At 36.4% G+C, this 21,447-nt stretch overlaps 1 protein-coding gene across 1 annotated transcript in view; it reads right to left on the bottom strand.

The window, feature by feature from the left end:
• The window catches only part of NFRKB (nuclear factor related to kappaB binding protein), a gene marked incomplete in the record, with an annotated part of 1,477,031 nt that overhangs the window by 1,169,480 nt on the left and 286,104 nt on the right, over window positions 1-21,447 (bottom strand). Inside the window, 1 exon segment of the mRNA XM_044081086.1 lies at window positions 2,944-3,028. Coding sequence (XP_043937021.1) covers window positions 2,944-3,028 — 85 coding nt within the window.

Raw genomic sequence — 21,447 nt, 5'->3', positions numbered from 1 at the left:
TTGGGCTGAGAAGGTCTGGAAGGGACTGGAAAGGACCAGTTTTTTGAAGGCCTATGACTACTGAATCTAGGTGGCTGTACCTGTAAGAAATCTTTAACAGTTTGCATGGATTTAGCTTTTTCCTCTGTCTTTTTAAGAACAACTTCTGCTTTACAGCCAAACAAACATTCTTGGTTTAATGGAACATCAAGTAATTTTGCTTTGACATGGCCTAGCAAGATTTGTTCCTTCAGCCAAGCATGCCTTCTCAGAACAGACCCAGTGACAGCAGCCCTGCAAGATGCTTCTAAGGCATCAAAACCACACTGCAAAGTATGTTTACCAACTTGGTTTGCAGAATGCATTAAGTCGTGTAAGTCGTCATTTTCTGCACAGTCAGGAATCAACAACATTTTTTGTTTAATTAAATCAATAATATGCTGCTGGTACTTCAAAATGTGAAACTGGCAATTTAAAGCCCTGATGGCAAGAGTTGCAGAGTTATAAACCTTCTTACCCCATCTGTCTAGAGCCCTAGAATCCCTGTCCGAAGGGGTAGGGTTTTTGGCTGTAGAAGCCTTAATACCTTTAGGTCCCTGGGAAATGGTCTCTTGATCCGCAGTGGGATTTTTAAAGAAAAATTTGGGAGAGTCAGGTACTCTGTAGTATCTGTCAGGCTTTCTAGGAGCAGGTGGTAAAGTATCAGGGGTAAGGCTGGATTCTATAAAGACATCATCTGCAATTATCCAGGACAGGGGGGATAAGGCTTATGCTGAGGCAAGTCTAAAAAGTCCCTGAGTCTCTTTTTTGAAGTGAGGGTAGTCCTGGCATTCCCAGCGGAAATGCTCTCTTAGGGTATGCAAGGTTTCACTGAATTAAAGGTCCTCTGGGGGGAGGCTGAGGGAATTGAATCCTCCGCATCCAAGTCCTCATAGGTAGATAAGTGTATGTCCTGGTAATCACAGGAGTCAGAGTCATCAGACTCATGGTCTGAAGAATCAGAAGGAAAATTAATTCTTTGTCTTTTAGAGGGGGGAGGCTGGCTTCCCCTAATTAAAATAATAAGGTCTTCAGCCATTCTAAGCATTTGTTTCTGTGGCATGGGAGCTTGAAAATGTGCTTTGGTCATCTGTTTCCTAGGCGTAGTGCAACCTCTGGGCCTGAGAAATTCGGTAGATTTAGTCATTAACAAAGTAGTCGGTCTGATATGAACATCAGAAGGTCTGAATACACCCTCAGAAGCCGGTGCCTGCACAGCGGCTCTGGACCCATCCAAGGTAGACACATCCACAGGTTCCATAGTCGTAGAAGCATCTCCTGACATACCAGACTCCGAATGGGTCTCAGTAGAGGCCTGCAAATCTTAGAAGCGGGTAATAAGGGCTGCAAAAGCACCTCCCCGAGTACCAGTGGACTGGCGACTAGCTTAACAGAAGTGTTGTCAGCGGTTTTGGACCTATGTGATCTGTCTCTGTCTTTATCTTTGTATTTTTTTGGAAGATCGGTAGTCGGATGGCTTACCGAAGCCATTTCGGAATACGGAGAACGGGAGTGAAAGAATTTAGAGACAAAAATAGCCCGACGATGAATAGTTCGGTCGTTGAACAAGGCACAAAACCGACAGCGAGGGACGTCGTGGACTGGGCCTAAACAGGTGATGCAGTAAGAATGAAAATCTCTGTGAGGTATTTGCTTTCCACAGGCAAGACAATTGTTAACTTTTTCTGACATCGCTTAGAGCAAGAAAAAAGGATCCCCAACGAGGTACTTAGCTTTAGAAGACTTCAGATTTGAAACTCGAAAAACGAAATTTCAGGTAGCTGCCGACCGACACTTGCGAATTGCTTCAGGCTCCCGCACAGCAAGAAAAGCTGATGTAATGGCATCAGCTGCATGTTTTATACCCCTGACGACCTGACATCATGGATTAGGCAACAGTATTCGACGCAGAAATCCCAAGACTCTGGTATTCGGGCCGACTGAGGGCTACTTGCAGGCAGATAACCCAAGTGTGATGACCGCAACAGTGAAACACGAAGAACATTGTATGATTTCAGACTGCAGTGAGTTGGCAGACTTCAAAAACTCCCTACAGAATACTCTATCAGAAATATTGGGTGAGCAAATGGGTGTAACTACGGACATTATTTTTTAAGCTGGGATACAGGATCTGGAATTGCCTAAGTAAGGCCTTGCTAAGTTTAATTCTGGTGGCTGCCAAAAAAAAAGTAATTGCTAAAAAACTAAAACAAAATTTATACCAACTGTATTTGAAGTATTAAATACTGCAACAGAGATAAAAAATAACTGGAAGTGGGATCTTTATAAAAGGGTAGGAGCAAACTACATATAAAAAATGGAAATTGTGGAAACAATGCATGTAGAATAATGTTTTGGAGGAGGAGTAAGATACAAGGGAAGGGAGGAATTAAGCAATTTATGTAATGTTGGACTGATGAGATTTATAAAAATAATATATACGCTGTATAATACTTATAACTAGGAACATGTCAATATCGTTTGTTTTCTTTTATACAAATGTATGTTAGCCAGTGTCTTAACTGATAATTCAATAACGGTGTTTAAAAAAAAAGAGCACCAGATGGGACAAAAAGAATGACTAGGAAGGCAGAGATGGTAGAGATAGGATGTTAAAATGCATATAAAGGTAATACAGATAAGTGAACTTCTCTTATTCTGCCTTCCAAGACATTAACTATAAGCAATGCAGTTTATATGCAATTATTCATGTGAAACTCAAAGAAACATCTGACTGTCTCATGCTGCAAGTTTTCATTCTAGGAAAGGTAAGTTATACCATGGTATAAAGTCTCTCCCACCAAAACTGTTTTGTTTTATGAAAACACTGATGCACCCTCTCATTTTGTGTGTGTTTATGTTATTCAACAGTCAGGGCATTCTACAAAAACACTCCAATAAATAAATAAATTAGTAAACCCAAACCTGCAAGAGACCCTTTCCTTCCAGCATTTACCCGGGACATGATGTCAGTTAGTGTCAGCTCCGATGTTGCCAGGTCAGGATGGTCCTGAAAATGACACAAAAAAGTTAAGGAATATGACAAAACAGGACCAGGAAAATTTCTCATCAACACACACTATGTGGTGTTAATATTCAACTCCTTCATATAAAGGAGGCTTCAACGTTCACCTCCGGATCACAAACATTCGGTCTAATAGTTAAAACATCATTACAATTAAGTTACACACAATGCAGTTATATAAGAGATCTCACCGTAACTGTAGATGTTAAGATAAAATTAAAGTTGCATCATCAATCATATCCTCTTGAAGTTCACAGGTTGCAGACTAACCATCCAGATAAGCTTCCAAAGCTTTTGGCCATCCTTGTACAGGGTCACACTCTCCAATAATGCAAATGCCGGTAGGATACACTGTATAAAGGAAAAAGACATCCACACTATCTTTATAGAGTTATTCTTGATTGTGAGTGTGAGTGTTGGGAGAGGTAATTATGGTAGTCACCAAGTGTGCTTTACTAGTTCACCAAATAGTTTAGGAAAGGATCTAGAGCACATCTGCTAAAAACCCAAGTTGCTCAAGACTCACCTGCTCACTGCCACACTTGTTCTGATGCAATTGCTTCTACTCCCACTTAGCAGCTGATTTGTGCAGCTAGAGCTAATGGAGTGTTACAAGCATGTTAGTATTAAGTGCAGTTACTTGTTTGTGAGTACAGCTACACCAACTGAAGAAAAGACTCAGATGATTCTGCAAGTGTTCTTATAAATTTTTCTATTGTTGGGCCTCTGCTGAAAATGACTGGCGTTCACTCAAAATAGCTACCTACCAAGTCTGACTTTCCCAGTAATCAAATGTCAATAAATAAATAAATATCTAGCAAAGAAACCCATGCTTTTTGTGTGGGAAGAAGGAGATTTCCATTTTTCTGATGATAAATTTGTGCACTATTAGGTGTTTACGGTTATTTAAATTGTGCTGTAGACTTGCATCTGGCATAAAAGACATATGCTTGCATTATTAAAGGAAAACTCCAGGCTCAACTACAATTTAACTCAACCCACAGTTTTTTTCTTTCCCTGTAAACTTATCCCAGCACTCATCATTTAGCAGAACACAAACACAAGTTTATCAGTTCTACACGTCTGCCTTTCCATAGCATAGGGCAGGAAAGCCCATCCCCCATCCTTTGTATCGCATTCCTTCAGGTCGAATTGGTCTCTTCCTTCCTGACGTACCTTCGACACAAGCAAATCAGTAGTCTTCTCTCATCCTGATCCTCCCACACTGTGACGTCACCATTATTTTGCCTGGCCCGCTTATCAGCTACTCTAAACCTACACTGAAACTTGTTGTGGAACTGATGAACCTCCCCAGTTTCAATCCGGAGCAAAAACATTGTTGAAGCAAGACAGCAGGCAAAGTCCGTTCAGCACACAAAGAATATCCTACATTTGTTTCGGTAAGTAAGTACCTAGACTGCATAAAACTATCTTACTTTATTCTGCGCAAAAGTATAAAAACTTATTTTTCCTTTTGTTCTCTGCTTCTGCAAATGTATTTTTAGTTATTTACAAGTTTTGTCATCCAGTTCATTTACCCTCTTGCTGTTTGTGCATGTATGTGTTTGAGAAGTATTTCTGTCTGCATGCATGCTAGTGAATGCGTGCCTGAAAGCAGTATGTATGTCTGTGTGCATGCAGAGCAGGTTGTGTCCGTGAAACCAGTGTGTGTGTTTTTCTGAATGCAGAACTCGGGATGAATGTGTGTGCCTGAAAAAGAGCTGTGCATGCTTGCGTATTATTGAGTTACCGATGCATGAAATAATGAAATGTGTTTGTGTGTGTGTGTGTGTGTGTGTGTGTGTGTGTGTGTGTGTGTGTGTGTGTGTGTGTGTGTGTGAAAGCAGAATATCTGTGTGTCTGAGTGTGAAAGATGTGTGTGTGTCATGTATCTGGCAATCTAGTTAGGGTGCCAGCAAACGTAACATACTCCCCCCCCTGGAAATTGATAGAGCAGGGGGATGTAGACTAACTGTAATAAGCCGATCGCTTACATTGTATCGATCGGCTTATTACTGTGGAGTCCATTTTTTTTTTTGCCTTTGGTTCTTGCTGAGGGGAACTGGTGCTGCTGTTAAACAGCAGAGCAGAGGGCTGTACATCTAACTGTAATAAGCAGATCGCTTACATTGTATCGATCGGCTTATTACTGTGGAGTTTGTTTTTTTGTTGTTTTTTTTTTTTGCTTTTGGTTCTTGAGGAAGGGAATTGGTGCTGCCATTAAACGGCACAGCAGAGGGCTGTACATCTAACTGTAATAAGCTGATCGCTTACATTGTATCGATCGGCTTACTACTGTGGAGTCCAGTAGACAAAAGGTATTGGGTAGGATTTTGCTAAGACAGATAACATCTCCTTATCTAGTGATGAATCAGCTTACTGCTGTGTTCCTTAACAATTATTTCCCCAAATGGAATCTGATAAGCTTTCTTAAATTAAATGTTTCCCTTCTGCCTTCCCATCCAAGACTAGAGTTTGAATTAAATAAGATGTTTCCAGTCCTCACATCTCACAGGCTGTTGCCATTAAATGTATTGCACAGCCCTGCAGTGCAGTCTTGATACGTTACTAACTCTGTTTCAGTGGTAAACTGCCCTGTGGTGCTACTGATTTTATTATTTATCTCCTTCTGTTTAATTCAAGTGTATCCAAGTGATTAAATGAGGGTGCCACAATACTAATCTCTTGTAGAAAATTCATGCAGTGTGTGTATACTTCATGGAGGTGGGAAGTGGACACTGGCCTGAATATCACTCCCAATCTACTATGCTGCAGAGAACTCTAACAGCAAAAACTGCAGATTAATTCTAATAACCCATTAAATACTAATAATAATATCTGCACCAGTGTCAAAGCAGCACAGACAGCATGCTGAGAGTCAGGTTATCGTGCAGTTGAACTGGTTTTAAGTGAAAATACACAGTCAGCATCCTGATATAAGAAAGACGCATCAATGACATCTGCCTTGAAAACTGAACAGGTTATTCACAGGTGTACCTGGCAAAATGTGATGCCAGCATCTGAAATCAAGATGGTCATCCTTGTGAATAACCAAGTCACTATGCAGATGAGGATAGATCATTCACATGCCTGCTTCAGCATCTGTGGAAGTATCAGATTTTCAGGCCTCCTTCTCTTCTTACATGAACACTGACATAATGTACATCCACAAAGACTGAAAAAGTACCCAAGCACCAAAATGGTAGCACTACACAGCAAGTAATTCCTGTAGCAAATTATATGCCACTCTACCAGTCTGTCAAGCCATAGACAAGAAATAGTGCCATGCATCTAAAAGCAACCTGTCATTTTTTCTTTAATTAAAATACTGTCACATGCATTCTTCTATAGACCAGAGCCAGGATAACTGTTGAAATGCTGAAAAGTGACATGACATATTTTATTTGTTTTTCATTCATTCATACTTTCCAGTATCCAGTTTACCCAGAGTAGAGTTGCATTAAAGATAGCACTTGTCCAAACACTCTGGAATAGCAAATCGATATTCAAAGGAGTATCTGATTTTATTTGGTGGAGGCATACACTAAACACAGTGTTAATCTTTTCCAGTGCTCTGCTCTACTTTTCCTAATGACTTGCTCTATAAAGCCACAGATTTCATTTTTTTTTATTTTTGGACTGCGTAAAATGCTGCTATTCTTAACAATGCCAGAATGAATTTAATTCAAGAACAACATGCTGGATTTAAGCCAACTAACAAATCAGAAGGTTCTACTTTGTTTAGTCTAGGCATGTGCCAATATCCTTATGGACTCCAGACTGCACACCATTTGCAGCAATGGTGTCAGACTACAACAAGACTGAAGAAGTGGTAGGAGTTTTAGTCATTGGCATACCTAGGAATACTTCAATGGACCACCAAAGAAAGAACTGAATGGAAGGTAAGAGGGTCCAAGTCTGGTGGGCCACTGGAATATAAGGAAAGTGACAGATAAACAGGAGATGAACAAAGTGAAGTATAAAAGTTAATCAAATGTGTTGAAGGTACTTAGTTATCCCACGTGGAATTTAAGTCATTTGTATTTTAGTACATTATTTCCATTAAGCTATACTTAGGAAGGTGATTTGCTTTGGACCATTGTGTACAAGTTCTTTCCTGTTATATGGTACCACAACAAGTCGACCAATAACGCAAATCGGAGTACGTAAAATAATTTATTAAAGTGTACGAAAAAAATAAAATCCACTTTTCGTCAGGAGTAATCTCCCAACTTCCTCAGAATAAACATGGGCATAGTAACAACACGTGTCTTATATAGTTAACTAATTAGTTAATTAAGCATATGATGCACAAGTTAGTTGATCCATGAAATTAAAGTAATACAAGCATAAGTACTGAACCGTACAATAAACACTAAAAATAAACTGCTAATAAATAAATAACTAAATGATTAAATCCCAGCTTCGTACTTTAAATATAATGAAAAATAAATAAATATTATTTAGTTTGATTAAACTGTTAACAACTATTCACAACATTTTCCCATCTATTTATTAGATACTAATTCATCAACTAACAATGTAAACAAATAAATAAATAAATAAATCAATAAATGAATGAATAAATAAATAAATAAATAAATAAATAAATAAATAAATAAAGTAGGTAAGTAAGTAAATAAACCTACTGACAACCTACCAACTATAATTTCATATATACTCAAAATTCATTATAAAATATATAAAATACATATACATAGAAAAATGTATATGTGTAAACAGGTATATGTTATTATCTATAAAAAATGTATATAAATATGAATAGATATTAGTAAATCTAATAATAATAGTAGTTCAGTTGTGAATAAATGTGTAAATCTATTTATTTGTCTATATAATTCAGCTCGTATCGAATCACTGCTCAAGTAGTACATGTGATAATAATAATAATAATAAACTCTACAGGGAAAATATATATACACATATTCATATATATACATATATATATGTATATATATATGTATACATCCCACCATTATTCAAAAAATATATAACAATAATATAACAATATAATGGTGATAAAAATATATGAATATATAGACACCCTCTTCTAACAGCACAACTAATATAAACAAATTCTGGTGAACTTTGAAATAGTGCCAGAAAATTAGTGCCAGAAGATTGTTACCAAAAAATTATCATTATTATTATTAATAATATTCCCTAATATACAAAACATCTATTCTCATTGCTTTTCTTATCTGTTTAGATTTTTCAGTCTAAGAATACACATAATTGAACACATTTCGTTAAGACCAGGGTATTGGCAGGCATTCACTCTAAGTTGCCAAAGTAATTCTATTCTCTCCAACTGTAGTGACTCAGGACCACCTCTTCCATCATTAAATAATTGATCAATGACTCTAAATTTGAATTCATGCCCCTCAAAGTCACTTGCATGTCTAGCAAGTGCATTTTCCATTTTCTTCTTACTTATACAATATGTATGCTCATAGATCCTCTCGCCCAGCTTTCTGTCAGTTTTACCTATATAGAAAGCTGGGCATGATGTACATTTAGCCAGGTAAACAACTTGTTTGCTGTTACAATTAAATTTCTCCTTGGTAGTGTATTTGTTACTACGTATCATAAAGTTACTTCCAGTGTCAATATATTTACACATCCGACACATATTACACTTATGCATACCCTTCCTGTTAACAAATGGTCTGGGGTTAGCCTCTAAAATGTTCTTCAGGTTAATACCTTGCCTAAAAGTTATTCCGGGTACTGTGGGAAGTAACAGTCTAAGCTGGCTATCTCTCATCAAAATATCCCAATTTTTCACAATGGTATTTGTAACTTGGTAGGAATCAATATTAAACATACAAATAAAGCTACAGGGGTTGAAAACTTTAGTTTTTGAACTCATCAATGGTCTACTTGCTTTACTATTATTTAAAATTGGGGTATAAACACCTAACTCTCTTTTATACTGAACTTCTCTTATGATGTCATATACAAAGTTATCCGGGTACCCTCTCTCTCTAAAGAACAATTTCAATAATTTACATTCATCCTCAAATTCGGTGTCCTTGGTAATCATCCTAGCTGCTCTTACAACCTGGCCTTTGACAACTGATTTTTTCTGATGTATAGGGTGGCAACTGGTAAAGTGTAAAAACATATTAGAATATGTGTCTTTACGAAAGATTCTAGAAACAAATTTCTTTTCATAGTGATCCTTACATAGTTCTACATCCAAGTATGTTATCCTATTTCTACTATAATTAAAAGTAAATTGTAAAAATTCAGTACTAGAATTAAACATATCTAATAAATGTTCTACTTCATTTAAAGTACCTTGGAATAGGATAAAGATGTCATCCAAAAACCGGGTGTAGAACCGAATCTGATCTTTACACAATGGATTTTTTAACACATATTCCCTCTCCCAGTAAGCCATAACCAAATTAGCCAGGCTGGCACCACAGGGGGAGCCCATTGCTACCCCAACTTTTTTATGGTAAATTTCATCATTGAAAAGAACATAGTTGTACGATAGTAGTGTATCAATCAGTTCCCCTACAAGTTGTATCTCTTGTATAGGGGCATAAAAATGTTTAGCATTTGTACAACCCACTCTATTCCTACACTATGTGGTATTGATGAATATAAATCCTTCACATCAATAGTTACGAAAAAGGTATCATCACTAAACTCCAGTTTATTAATATTCTCTAGAAATGACCAAGAATCCTTGGATATTTGTGTTTCAAGTTTTAAGTATTTCTTTAGAATGTTATCAACTACTTTGGCGGACGTGTAAGTAATACTATTTTTCTATGTATATGTATTTTATATATTTTATAATGAATTTTGAGTATATATGAAATTATAGTTGGTAGGTTGTCAGTAGGTTTATTTACTTACGTACCTACTTATTTATTCATTCATTCATTTATTTATTTGTTTGTTTACATTGTTAGTTGATGAATTAGTATCTAATAAATAGACGGGAAAATGTTGTGAATAGTTGTTAACAGTTGTTTAATCAAGCTAAATAATATTTATTTATTTTTCATTATATTTAAAGTACGAAGCTGGGATTTAATCATTTAGTTATTTATTTATTAGCAGTTTATTTTTAGTGTTTATTGTACGGTTCAGTACTTATGCTTGTATTACTTTGATTTCATGGATCAACTAACTTGTGCATCATATGCTTAATTAACTAATTAGTTAACTATATAAGACACGTGTTGTTACTATGCCCATGTTTATTCTGAGGAAGTTGGGAGATTACTCCTGACAAAAAGTGGATTTTATTATTTTTTTCGTACACTTTAATAAATTATTTTACGTACTCCGATTTGCGTTACTGGCCGACTTGTTGTGGTACCAGGATCCGTGTTTGTTGCAGAGAGTCAGTTTATTTTTCACCAGTTTCTTTCCTGCTATGTGCTATCCTTCTATTTTTCTTTTTTTTAACATTTGGTTCCTGCTGAGGGGAATTGGTGCTGCTGTTAAACGGCCTAGCAGAGGGCTGTACATCTAACTGTAATACGCCTATCGCTTACATTGTATCGATCGGCTTATTACTGGGGAGTCCATTTTTTTCTTTTTTTTTTTTTGCCTTTGGTTCTTGAGGAAGGGAACTGGTGCTGCCGTTAAACGGCAGAGCAGAGGGCTGCAAGCAATAACAGGACAGGCTAGGAAGTATGAAAACTGATATTTTAGTTTCAAATTCACGTACATTAGAAGCCTTGTATGATTTTTTAATAAATAATTTTGCATGACACTGGAAATTCTTACAAGAGATGCTGCCCGTATTTGTTTTGAATAATTTAATCTTAATATATTTTTACTTTTTTGTTTATGTTGTGTTTGTGTAGAACACTGGCTTTTTTATATATTGTGTTAGAGCTTAATTGGTTTTACACTCACTGTGTAACAGTGCTTAAAAGATTTGAAGTTTTGCAATGCAGTCATTGGTCCTGTCAATAGAATAATTCAGACTTATTTTTCTTCTCCTCTACAGTGCATTGCTTTCTGCCATATGTGATATTGTGTATACTTCTCCCACTTAAAACCATAAGGGAAATGTTTCACTTTTATGTTTACTGACTGCGAATGGCTTAAGGTTTATAGTTTTTTATTGTTTTGGGGAAAGGATGAGCTACAGGAAAACAGTTTTGTATCTCAGAGTAAAAGTATATATGAGAATGCCGACATGTTAAATTAGGATCATTTTTTATAATTTGCCATGGAGTATTTTTTTCAGTGGCCATGAATACATAGTCAAAAAGCCTGACTACAATGGAGTTCCAGGCTGTACAATATCAATTATATAAAAGAGTTTCACCACTTACAGTAATAGTTTATTTTTAGCTTCATTCAGTGTTGTAAGGGATTCCTTTGTCTGAGAGTCAGCATACAGTATAATATCTTCTTAAATGATAGCGTCTAGACAGTTCAATTAGAAAGTGGCTAAGCTTCAGTCTGACTACCTCTCAGTTCTTTTTCCTTATGCGTCTGTCCTGTAGCTTGCAAGACTGTCAGGACTTCCTGCACAGTGATTTTTGTGAAAGATAGACTTGTATACAGATGATAATGATTTTTGCTGTTATTAATAACTTTTTGTAGCAAAAGATAACAATTTCCACTGGGGCAGATTCTATTTTAGGAGTGTGCTGTCCTAGTCTTCTCCAACCTTGGCCTTGAAGTTTCTGAGTTCTTGCTTGTTTGTCATAGGTTCATAGGTAGGTACTAGGCTATTGGCCCTAGGGCCTATATAAGCTTAGCCCAAAAGGTACCCTAGCTTTCGCCACCCAAGAAAATTATTTTCCTGTGCCCATGTCGAGCACAGCCACAGAGGTGATCCCCGACGTGAATTTCCTGTTTCCCATCCAGTCATCAAGATTTTTCTTGAAGAGTGCTAATGAGGAGCTTTGTTTGATATAGTGAGGTAGTTTGTTTCAGAGTATGGGAAGTGTCTGGGACAGGAATCTATCACTCCAGCATGTTCTGTTTATTGTGGTGACAAGGTTTAGGTCCCTAGAGCATGTAGCTCGGAGGGATTGGGATTTCTTTAAGTGGAGCATGTCCAACAGCTGTGGGTTTGACATAGCTTTGTATGTTAGGCAGAGATTGCCTCTGAGTAGGTGATATGTGACGGAGTAAAGCTGGAGTTTTTTTTAGACGGTCTGCGTCGGGCATCTGTTTGAGGCTGGTAATCCTCTTTGTGAGGTATTTCTGCTGCCTTTCCAGTTGTTGTAGATGTCTTATGAGATGTACACTGTTGGAAACTCTTGGTGTTCTGGGTGTATTCCATCCAGTTGGGGTTCATTATTTCACATGGATAGAATGGCAAGGATTACATGATGGCCCTTGGAGGAGGTTCCTTTCTTGTCTGGTCTACAGAAGCAGAACTTGCACTCCTGCTATTTTCATATATATGAAAATTATACTTGTTCTCCTTTATTTTATTTACTTTTGATTAACTGATTAAGCAGACTGGTCTTTTATGGGACCTTTGACCCATAAATGCTATGTACATACAGAATTCTCCCTTTTTCTCTTTCTATATCTATATTTTTAGCTATATATATATATATATATATATATATATATACATATATATACATATATATCAGGCAAGTTAACTGGTCACCCCTTAAATCCCTGCCCATAGAGGAAGCTGTTCATTTCTTTAATAACACTTTTCTAACAATCCTGGAAAATCATGCACCTATGCGGTTAATATGAATTAAATCTAAAACAGCCCAATGGCTCTCACATAACACAAGGAAACTTATCCTTAGTAAAAATAAAGCCTGGGCCAAGTGGAGAACCACAAAAAATACAGCTGATCATCTTACCTTTAGACAGCAAAGAAATATGACAAAAAAAGCTATCCTGCATAAAAAAAAAAACTACTTCACCCAGCTACAAAAATCTTTGCTTCAACAGCCAAAAAAATTCTGGAATACCATTAATATGCTAGTAACTCCAGGTAAAGTTGCCACACCAAATCCACTAGGCTCTAACCCAGACTGCCCTTTACAAACAGCTAATGAATTTAATAATTTCTTTACTTCTGCGATATTAAAGCTAGCAAATCAACAAAGCCCAGACACATCTAAACTATCCAGTCCAAGCCCAACCCCTCCTCCATTTCACCTCAAACCTATACCCACCTCTTATATTTTATCCCTACTACAAAAATTAAAACCCTCAACCCCCTCAGCGGATAAACTTCCAGCTGAATACCTTCAAATAAGTGCAAAAGCTATTGCATACCCTATCTCTATACTGATTAACAGGACCTTAGAAGAAAGTACTATTCCATCAGTCTGGAAAATCTCATACATCATCCCTCTCTTCAAAGGAGGAGACTCTACTGAGTATTCTAACTTCCGCCCCATAGCACTACTATCTCCTCTTGCAAAAATAATGGAGAAATGTATCCACAAACAGTTACTTAACCACCTACTACACCACAATCTCCTAGCTAATTGCCAACATGGTTTTCGACCATTTCATAGTACAACTACTGCCTTACTATCCTTTATTGACTCTATTAACAACAATCGCAACAATAATACCCCTTCCTCAGCTTTCTTTGTAGACCTGTCTAAGGCCTTCGACATGGTCAATCACCAACTCCTCCTCCATCCCTCTCTCTAGATAATTCCAGCTTAAACTGGTTTACATCCTATCTGGATAACCGTAAACAGGCAGTTCTGTGGCGCAACCATCTCTCAGATCTCCTCCCCACCTCTATAGGAGTCCCCCAAGGCTCCATCTTAGGTCCTCTACTATTCTCTATTTTTATAAATGACCTTCATCTAACTACTCCTCTATCAACGTGTATTCAATATGCAGACGACACTACGATTATCTGCTCAGCCTCCTCACAGTCTGAACTTCATTCTCTCACTCAAAAAACCTTCTCGACTACTGAACAATGGTTTTCTAATCACTGTCTCCTCCTCAACCCCAAAAAAACTAAACTACTCCTTTTTTCACCAACTCACCTGTCTCCTTCCCTTGATTTTACTCTTTTATCCAGTAACGGTACCCTTATCTCTACTGACCAGACCACTAAACTCTTAGGTATCACAATTGACAATCAATTAAAATTTGACACTCACATCAACACCATAATAAAATCTACTAACAGAAAACTAGGCTCGCTCTACAGAATCAAACCTTTCTTAACTCTAGAAGCCAGAACTACAATAGCTAGAACCCACTTAATCTCTACCCTACTATATGCCTCCCCATATTTACCAATCTTACTAAGAATAATCTTAATAAACTTGCAACAGCATATAATAATATTGCCAGATTTGCTACTAACTCTCCTTACAGAACCCATCATTGTCTAAATCTCAAAAAACTAGGCTGGCTTGAATTACCCCATCTAATTCATCTTAATCAACTTACTATTGCACATAATGCCCTTTATCACCCTGATTACACTCCAATGCTCTCCACCCTTATTAAACCATATTATAACCTGAGGAACCTACGCTCCTCAAACAAAATATTAATCCACACCTTCTTATCAAATAACCTAGCAGGTGATTCCATATTTTCTAACTCAGTTGGTAAAATATGGAATCAACTACCACAACATCTCACTTCCCTAACATCACTTCAACTTTTTAAAACCAACCTAAAACTCTTCCTATCCAACCACTGGCTATGTTCTTGCAACAATCCTGACTAATAATTCTCACCTTCTACTGACTCTGTTACCTTCCCACAGCTTACTTACTAATTGCAGACTACTTGATTCTCTTCAGCAACTAATGTTTAATACCAGAATTTTTCTTCTTTTCAACCCTACTTCATATTAAATGACCTCACATCCTGTGTTTTTCCAACCATCTCTGTGTTATTTTCATTCTTTGTGTAAATACTTTTTAGCCTTCTATTCTACCCTATTTAAAATCAAATGACCTCACACCTGTGAGTTTTTCATCCATTCCTGTGTTACTATTATTCTTTGTGTAAATACTTTTAAGCCTGTTTTTTCGTTTAACACTGTAAACTAGCAATTTGCTACTATTCTGTAAATTTTTTTTTCTATGATATATTGCTCATTGTGAATTACTATTGTGTTATTTTCTTTATAATTTTCTGTTGGTTTAATTTCTCTAGTTGCATTGTATAATTAGTTAGTTGCATTGTATTATTTCTGTTGCATTAGTACTATTTTAGCGGAGCTTTTCTCCTCGGGCCTGCACTGAAAATGGACGTGTATCCAGTTGGACTAGCCCGGTTAACAAATGTAAAATAAATAAATAAATATATATATATATTTGTATATATATATATATATATATATATATATATATATATATATATATATATATATATATATATATATATATATATATATATATATATATATATATATATATATACATGCATGTATACATATGTATGTGCGTGTGTGTGTGTGCGTGTGTGTGTGTGTGTGTGTGTGTGTGTGTGTGTGGTACCAGTTACCTTAGCAGAATGTTCATTTCGTTGACTACGTTAGCTGCTGGCTCAAATTGCCAAATATACAGTTTAACAACCTTATGGTTTTCTGAATGTGCATGTTGCCAAAAAAGTAAGAGTGTATACGGTGTGTGCATGTTTGTGTAAGTGTGTATTTTTGTAGGTTAGGAATATGGTTATGGTTAGGTAATGGGATACATTTAATGACTGTTGGGTATGTTTGTGTTTGCTTTTTAGGGCTAGGACTACGTTGGGGATAAGTTTAGTGTAGTACGTGTTTGTGTGTGTGTGTGTGTGTGTGTGTGTGTGTGTGTGTGTGTGTGTGTGTGTGTGTGTGTGTGTGTGTGTGTGTGTGTGTGTAGAGGTGTGTTTTATGTGTCTGATTGTCTAGATTAGTTGTACTTTTAGGAGAAGTGTTTTTCTAAGGTAATATGCAGGGTTAAGGTTAGCACACATAAGTAAGGTAGTGTAAAGGGTAACCCCACACAAATAACGCATATAGTGATTGTAGATCAAAACTGAAAATCGAACCCTAGAACAATAAGGCAGGATACGCATTACATTCACTAAAGGAGCCCATGAACTTAAGACTGGCCTCTGAAGCCAAATGTAATTATAAATCTTATCCACTGTGTTACAAAACTTAAAAAAAAGTACAGGTACCCTAGGTTGATCTCAACTTATCCAAATGACATATCACCTTCTGACCCAATAGACATTGACAGTATTCTTGCCAATAAAGCTGGTGCAAACATTACCTGAGACTTATAGTCAAAGTCCCGAAATATGTCTTTTTGCCTCCCAGTTATCTCTAAAAAATCCCTTACTTAAAGTGTTAATCAAGGCCAAAATTACTTCCTACATGGGACCTAACCATATAACTGTCTGCTTAATTAGTAGTGTTAAACTAGCCCTTGCACATATACTTTTTTAACTATTTAACCTAAGTTTGGCTACTGATTGGGTACTGAGAAGTTTAAGTAAGTTTTCACACTGAATTTGCAGATAGTCTTGTTTTCTCAGCTCATAAAAGGAGAATGTTTACACTTTTACCTAAAACATGAGTTATTGTGGGGTCTTATGAATTAATGGCCACTGCTGTCTGATACAAAATCCACTGGTTAAGAGGTGTGAGGTCATAAACCATGTGACAAATTTGTAGAACCAGATTCTGCCTTCCCTATTTATGTATTAAAATATGTGTTTGCTTTTTAAGAGTGTTTTGTGGCTTTGATGAGTGATATGTGTCTGTAGTCTAACAACTGCTATGACATTCAAATCCTACCAAATATAAAATAATGTGGGAGTTGCATAGTGGTAGTACAATGAATCCCCAGAGAAAGTTGAGGTGTGTTTAGCATGGGGACCATGAAGAGTGAAAGGATGAAGACTTGGTAAAAAATGTGACCTAGGGGAGTCTGGCAAGCAACCCCAACAGTAATTAGTGACTCTAGATATTATTTAAGGTGACCTTTGCACTGAAAAATTCCTGTGCAGGTATTTCCATTAAAGCTTTTTTCAGTATGAGGATAACTGTATCGAATGAAGAGCTGAGAAGATGTATTATTATATATGGGTATACAGTGTTAATGCTAATTATCTAGCTGTACTGGTTATCATGTCATGTGACACACCCTTGTTTCTAGACAAATTGATGTATATGTTGTGGAAGACAGACCACATCTGCTCTGCTTGTGTATTAAGCTTTCTGACAAGGATTCAGGCCTAAGATGAAATAAAACATACCGGTTTCACTGAAAACAAGCCTTGTAAGAAAGAGAACTGCATCTTAGGATAAAAAGGTCTTGTTACCAGGCAGAACTGTTAAAATCAAACACTAATTAAAAAAAACAAAAAAAAAAAAACAACTAAAATCCAAGCTCAAAGTTTAAGTCCCAAGCATAACAAAATAAAAACTTGCAAGTAAATCCAAGAAATAAAAAACAAAACCACAGACAAGCGCTTTCAGCTTAATCAGCCTTCTTCAGATCCTGTTGTTTCCTGTTCCTTTGGAGCCTTTTAAAGGGTAATCACCAACTGAAAAATCTTCTCATCAGTCTCCACCTTCTGTGTGCCAGTTTTAAAGGGACCACACAATTAAATCCAGGCTCATTGTCTGCTTGTAACCTGGCTATCCATCGCATTGCCATGTACTCAGTGCAACTGGATACATTCCCTCTTCTCAAATTATCTCTGACAAATTGGATTGCCATGAAGCAAAAGTTACGTGTTGGATTATGTATAACATGCCGGGCTAACGCATTTTGTTTCTCCTTTAGATGTATATCGCTTAAGTGATGAATACATAATTTAACTGCTTTGTTAGTTTTTCCAATGTACAAATACATTGTTCACATAGTGACAAATAAACTAGATTGCAAGAGGTTCAGTCTAGATAGAGTTCAAAGTTATAAACCCTTTTTGTAGTCAGATGCTGAAATGATCCAGAACTGTTGATGTAATAACATGTCTTACATCTCCTGCAAGGATACGTTCCCAGACGTCCAATACGTTATTTCTGGATTCTGAAGGGAATATTATCACACAAAACTCTCTTTAAATTCTTCTCAGTTTTAAAACAAAATCTTGGCTGGTCTCCAACAATCTTTTTAATGTCTGGATCAGTCTGTAATATTTGCCAGTTATTCCTAATGACCTGACATGTCTCTCACATCATTACTATAAGTTAAAGTAAATCTAATCCCTCTTTCACTTGTATCAACGCTGTGTATCTGTTCTGAAATTGCTTCAGTATTACAAGCTGAATAATATGGACATACTTTCAACTTTCTCAGCTCCCTAATTCTTGCCAACAATTTCTTCCACTTCTCTCTTGGTATAACCTCGTTCTATGAAATTATTCTTCAAAGACTCAAACTCAGTCTCATAGTACACATCATTAGTATATAGTCTTGAAACCCTAAGCATCTGTCCCGTTATAATTCTTAAGTAAATATAACTGGGATGCATGCTTGATCTATGTAGTGTATGTTTTTTTCAACATTTCTTCCAATGAACCTGTGTGTTAATACCATGTGCAGGACTGAGATCTAGTTTAACATCCAGGAAATCAATACTGGTCCTTGAATGCTTCATGTCAAAACTAAGGAATGTAGTACACTTCTCAAGGTATGCAGTAAAGGCATCCAGTTCATCTTCATTGTTGGCCCACAACAGAAAAATATCAACAAAACACTTAGTATTATGTCTTCTTTCCATGGATTTATATAATTGAAGACATATTCATTTTCCCAGTATGCCATTACTATGTTGGAATAACTACTGGCGCAAGGAGTGCCCATGGCCACTCCCCATTTCTGCCAACTGTAGCAGTTCTCAAAAACAAAAATATTGTTTCCAAGATTATGTTTAATAAGGAGCAAATTAGCTCTATGATGTTAGTAATAATAGTGTTATCCAATGTTAAAGTATGAACTGTTTTAATTCCATATTTGTTGGGTATCACAGTGAATAAATTCTTCATATCCATGGTTATGAGGATTGGTACAATACCATCTCTCACATTGTCTACACATTGAAATAAAGATGTTAGAAACTGGAACATGTCCATAAGGACGGTTGGAACCTTTGTAAGAATAACTTTAAGTTGATGTTCAACAATGACAGAAGCAGGTTCAGTCAGCCACCGAGCACCTGATACAATAGGGCACATAGGTGAATCTGACTCATTCTTATGAACATTCAGAAGCCCTTTGATGATGGGCACTATCAGTTTTTCCACTATCGAATAGTCATACAATTCCTTATTGATCTTCTGTGTCAAAAACATTTATGTTTCAGCTTGAACTTTGTCCATCAAATTATTCACATCCATTTTGGATAATGTCATGTAAGTCTGTGCTTCACTCAACATCTTTTTCATCTTATTATTATATACAACACAATCCGTAGCAATGATGCCACCTCCTTTATCCACTGGTCTAATACTCATGGCATCGTTATTGCTTAGATTTTTTTAAAGCTCTGTTTTCTTCATAGGTCATGTTGCTGGTTTCTGAGCTTGCAAACGTCTACTTCACATACTTCAATAAATAAATCTACTACTGGATGCAGTAGTGGCATACATTTATTTATTTTATTTTATTTATTGACATTTGTTGAACAGGAAAGTCCACTGGGCCAAAAAGTCCCATTTTCAGTGGCAGCCCGGGGAGAAAAGCTCCACAATTACAGACAATTTTATCGTTCAGTTTATACATTACAAAATGTATTAGAAGTAAAAAAGAAATAAAGATTAACAAAAAGCTCCAAACAACTGCTGACATTTTTAAATGTTGGAATCAGACATTACTAATTGTAACAGAGTCACAACTAAGGAAAAACTTTGACATAAGGCTGTCATGCACCAGTTAGAGCTTTTCAATCAGTGTGCTTTGGACTGAGAAATTTATGTATGAAACATTACACGAAATATTTTATGGATAGTAAAAGTTAAATATAAAATAGAGGAGAAAATGGAGGCTTTCAGAAAGGAAAAAGGTTCGAGTAGTAAGAGGGAAAAATAGGATATTGTTAGGGTTTATATGTACTGGGTTGCTTTAATATGTTTTAAACTTCCATCAACACTACTTCCAAAAGCATGCTTTAATAAAATATTACGTCCAAAGGTCTTAATATCAATGAAAATTCATCCAAATTGAATGACAGTGCTGGCATGAATGTCAAAGCTTTGTTTAACACTGCTAGTTCTGAGGCATTAAGTACATATTTAGAGAGGCTGAAAACCAATGTTCCATCTTTTTCCATCTTCCTGTCATTTTTCTTTTCTTCCTGTCTCTGCTGGTGGATCGTGAGGTCCTCTACGAAGTTTTCTATCTTATGGAAAAAATGGAATATCTGTGGCATTATTCTTGGGTCTAGTCCCTTGTGACGTACCATTTTCTGCAATGTTTGATGTAATGGTACTTATCTTTGATGAAGTTATCTTATCAGTGGGTACTAAATCATTCTGTTCTAAAACACATTTATCTTTTACAGCTAACGCTTCCTTTACAGCAACAGTCTGGACATTGCTTATAGGTGGAGTAGTAGAAGCAAGGTCTTTAGAGCCAATTGTAGTACTTAGTTCACTTTTCGTTAACTTTTTTTACCAGCGCTTTTGCTGGATTTCGGCCATTTAAAGATATTCCCATTATGGAAGTCCATAAAATCTCTTACAAGTTTCTTACTCTTCAAATTTTTAAGTTTGGTATCAAAGTGTAAGCAAATACTGTATATCTTCTTAGTTATAAAAATGTCCATAAGTGCTAGTTCTTGTTTCCGTTCTATAAGCTTAGCCGCTTCTTCTTGAGGACAAAAAAAATCTATCAGTAACCTAATGTATCTGAAAACTTGTTTCCAAGTTAATCTCTTGCTATCTCCTAAGAAATTCCGGACAGTAATTTTCATATGTTGACATGCATTGAATTCTAATGCATCTCCAGGATTCAGACCTGGAGAACTGGCTGTCAGAACTTAAGTTTGTCTGCAGAATTGAAAAAGTATTTTGGTTTCAAAGGATTCTGTGTTTGGAATTACAAAAGCACAATTCTCTATGGAAAATGGCTCATCTGCACCACAGAACTTATTTTGCTAAATAAATTGACAGACATTTTAACAGGGAAACTGTTTAGAGCACTGAGGAATCTTAGATGCTCATCAGGGGAAAAAGAAAGTGCTCTGTAACAAGATATTAGCTGATAATTAAACCAATCTAGAGTGATTTTCAGTTCAATGGGCTCAGTTTATAGGTCCCTAAGAATCTGACTGGAGATAGTATGTTCCTTGACAACATGGAGACTCCACCACAGTTGCCATAAGGCCTAAAGTCAAAGTGTAAAACTCTGCTACACAGGAAATGCTCTTTTCATACTTAAACCAAGTTTCAATCAAAAGGGACCACAGTCTGCTTAGAAACTGTCAGAATA

Source organism: Protopterus annectens, chromosome 8.part0 (assembly GCF_019279795.1).
Source record: "Protopterus annectens isolate FY-2018-M chromosome 8.part0, PAN1.0, whole genome shotgun sequence".
NCBI classification, from domain to species: Eukaryota; Metazoa; Chordata; order Ceratodontiformes; family Protopteridae; genus Protopterus; species Protopterus annectens.
This window is presented reverse-complemented; position numbering and strand designations above follow the sequence as displayed.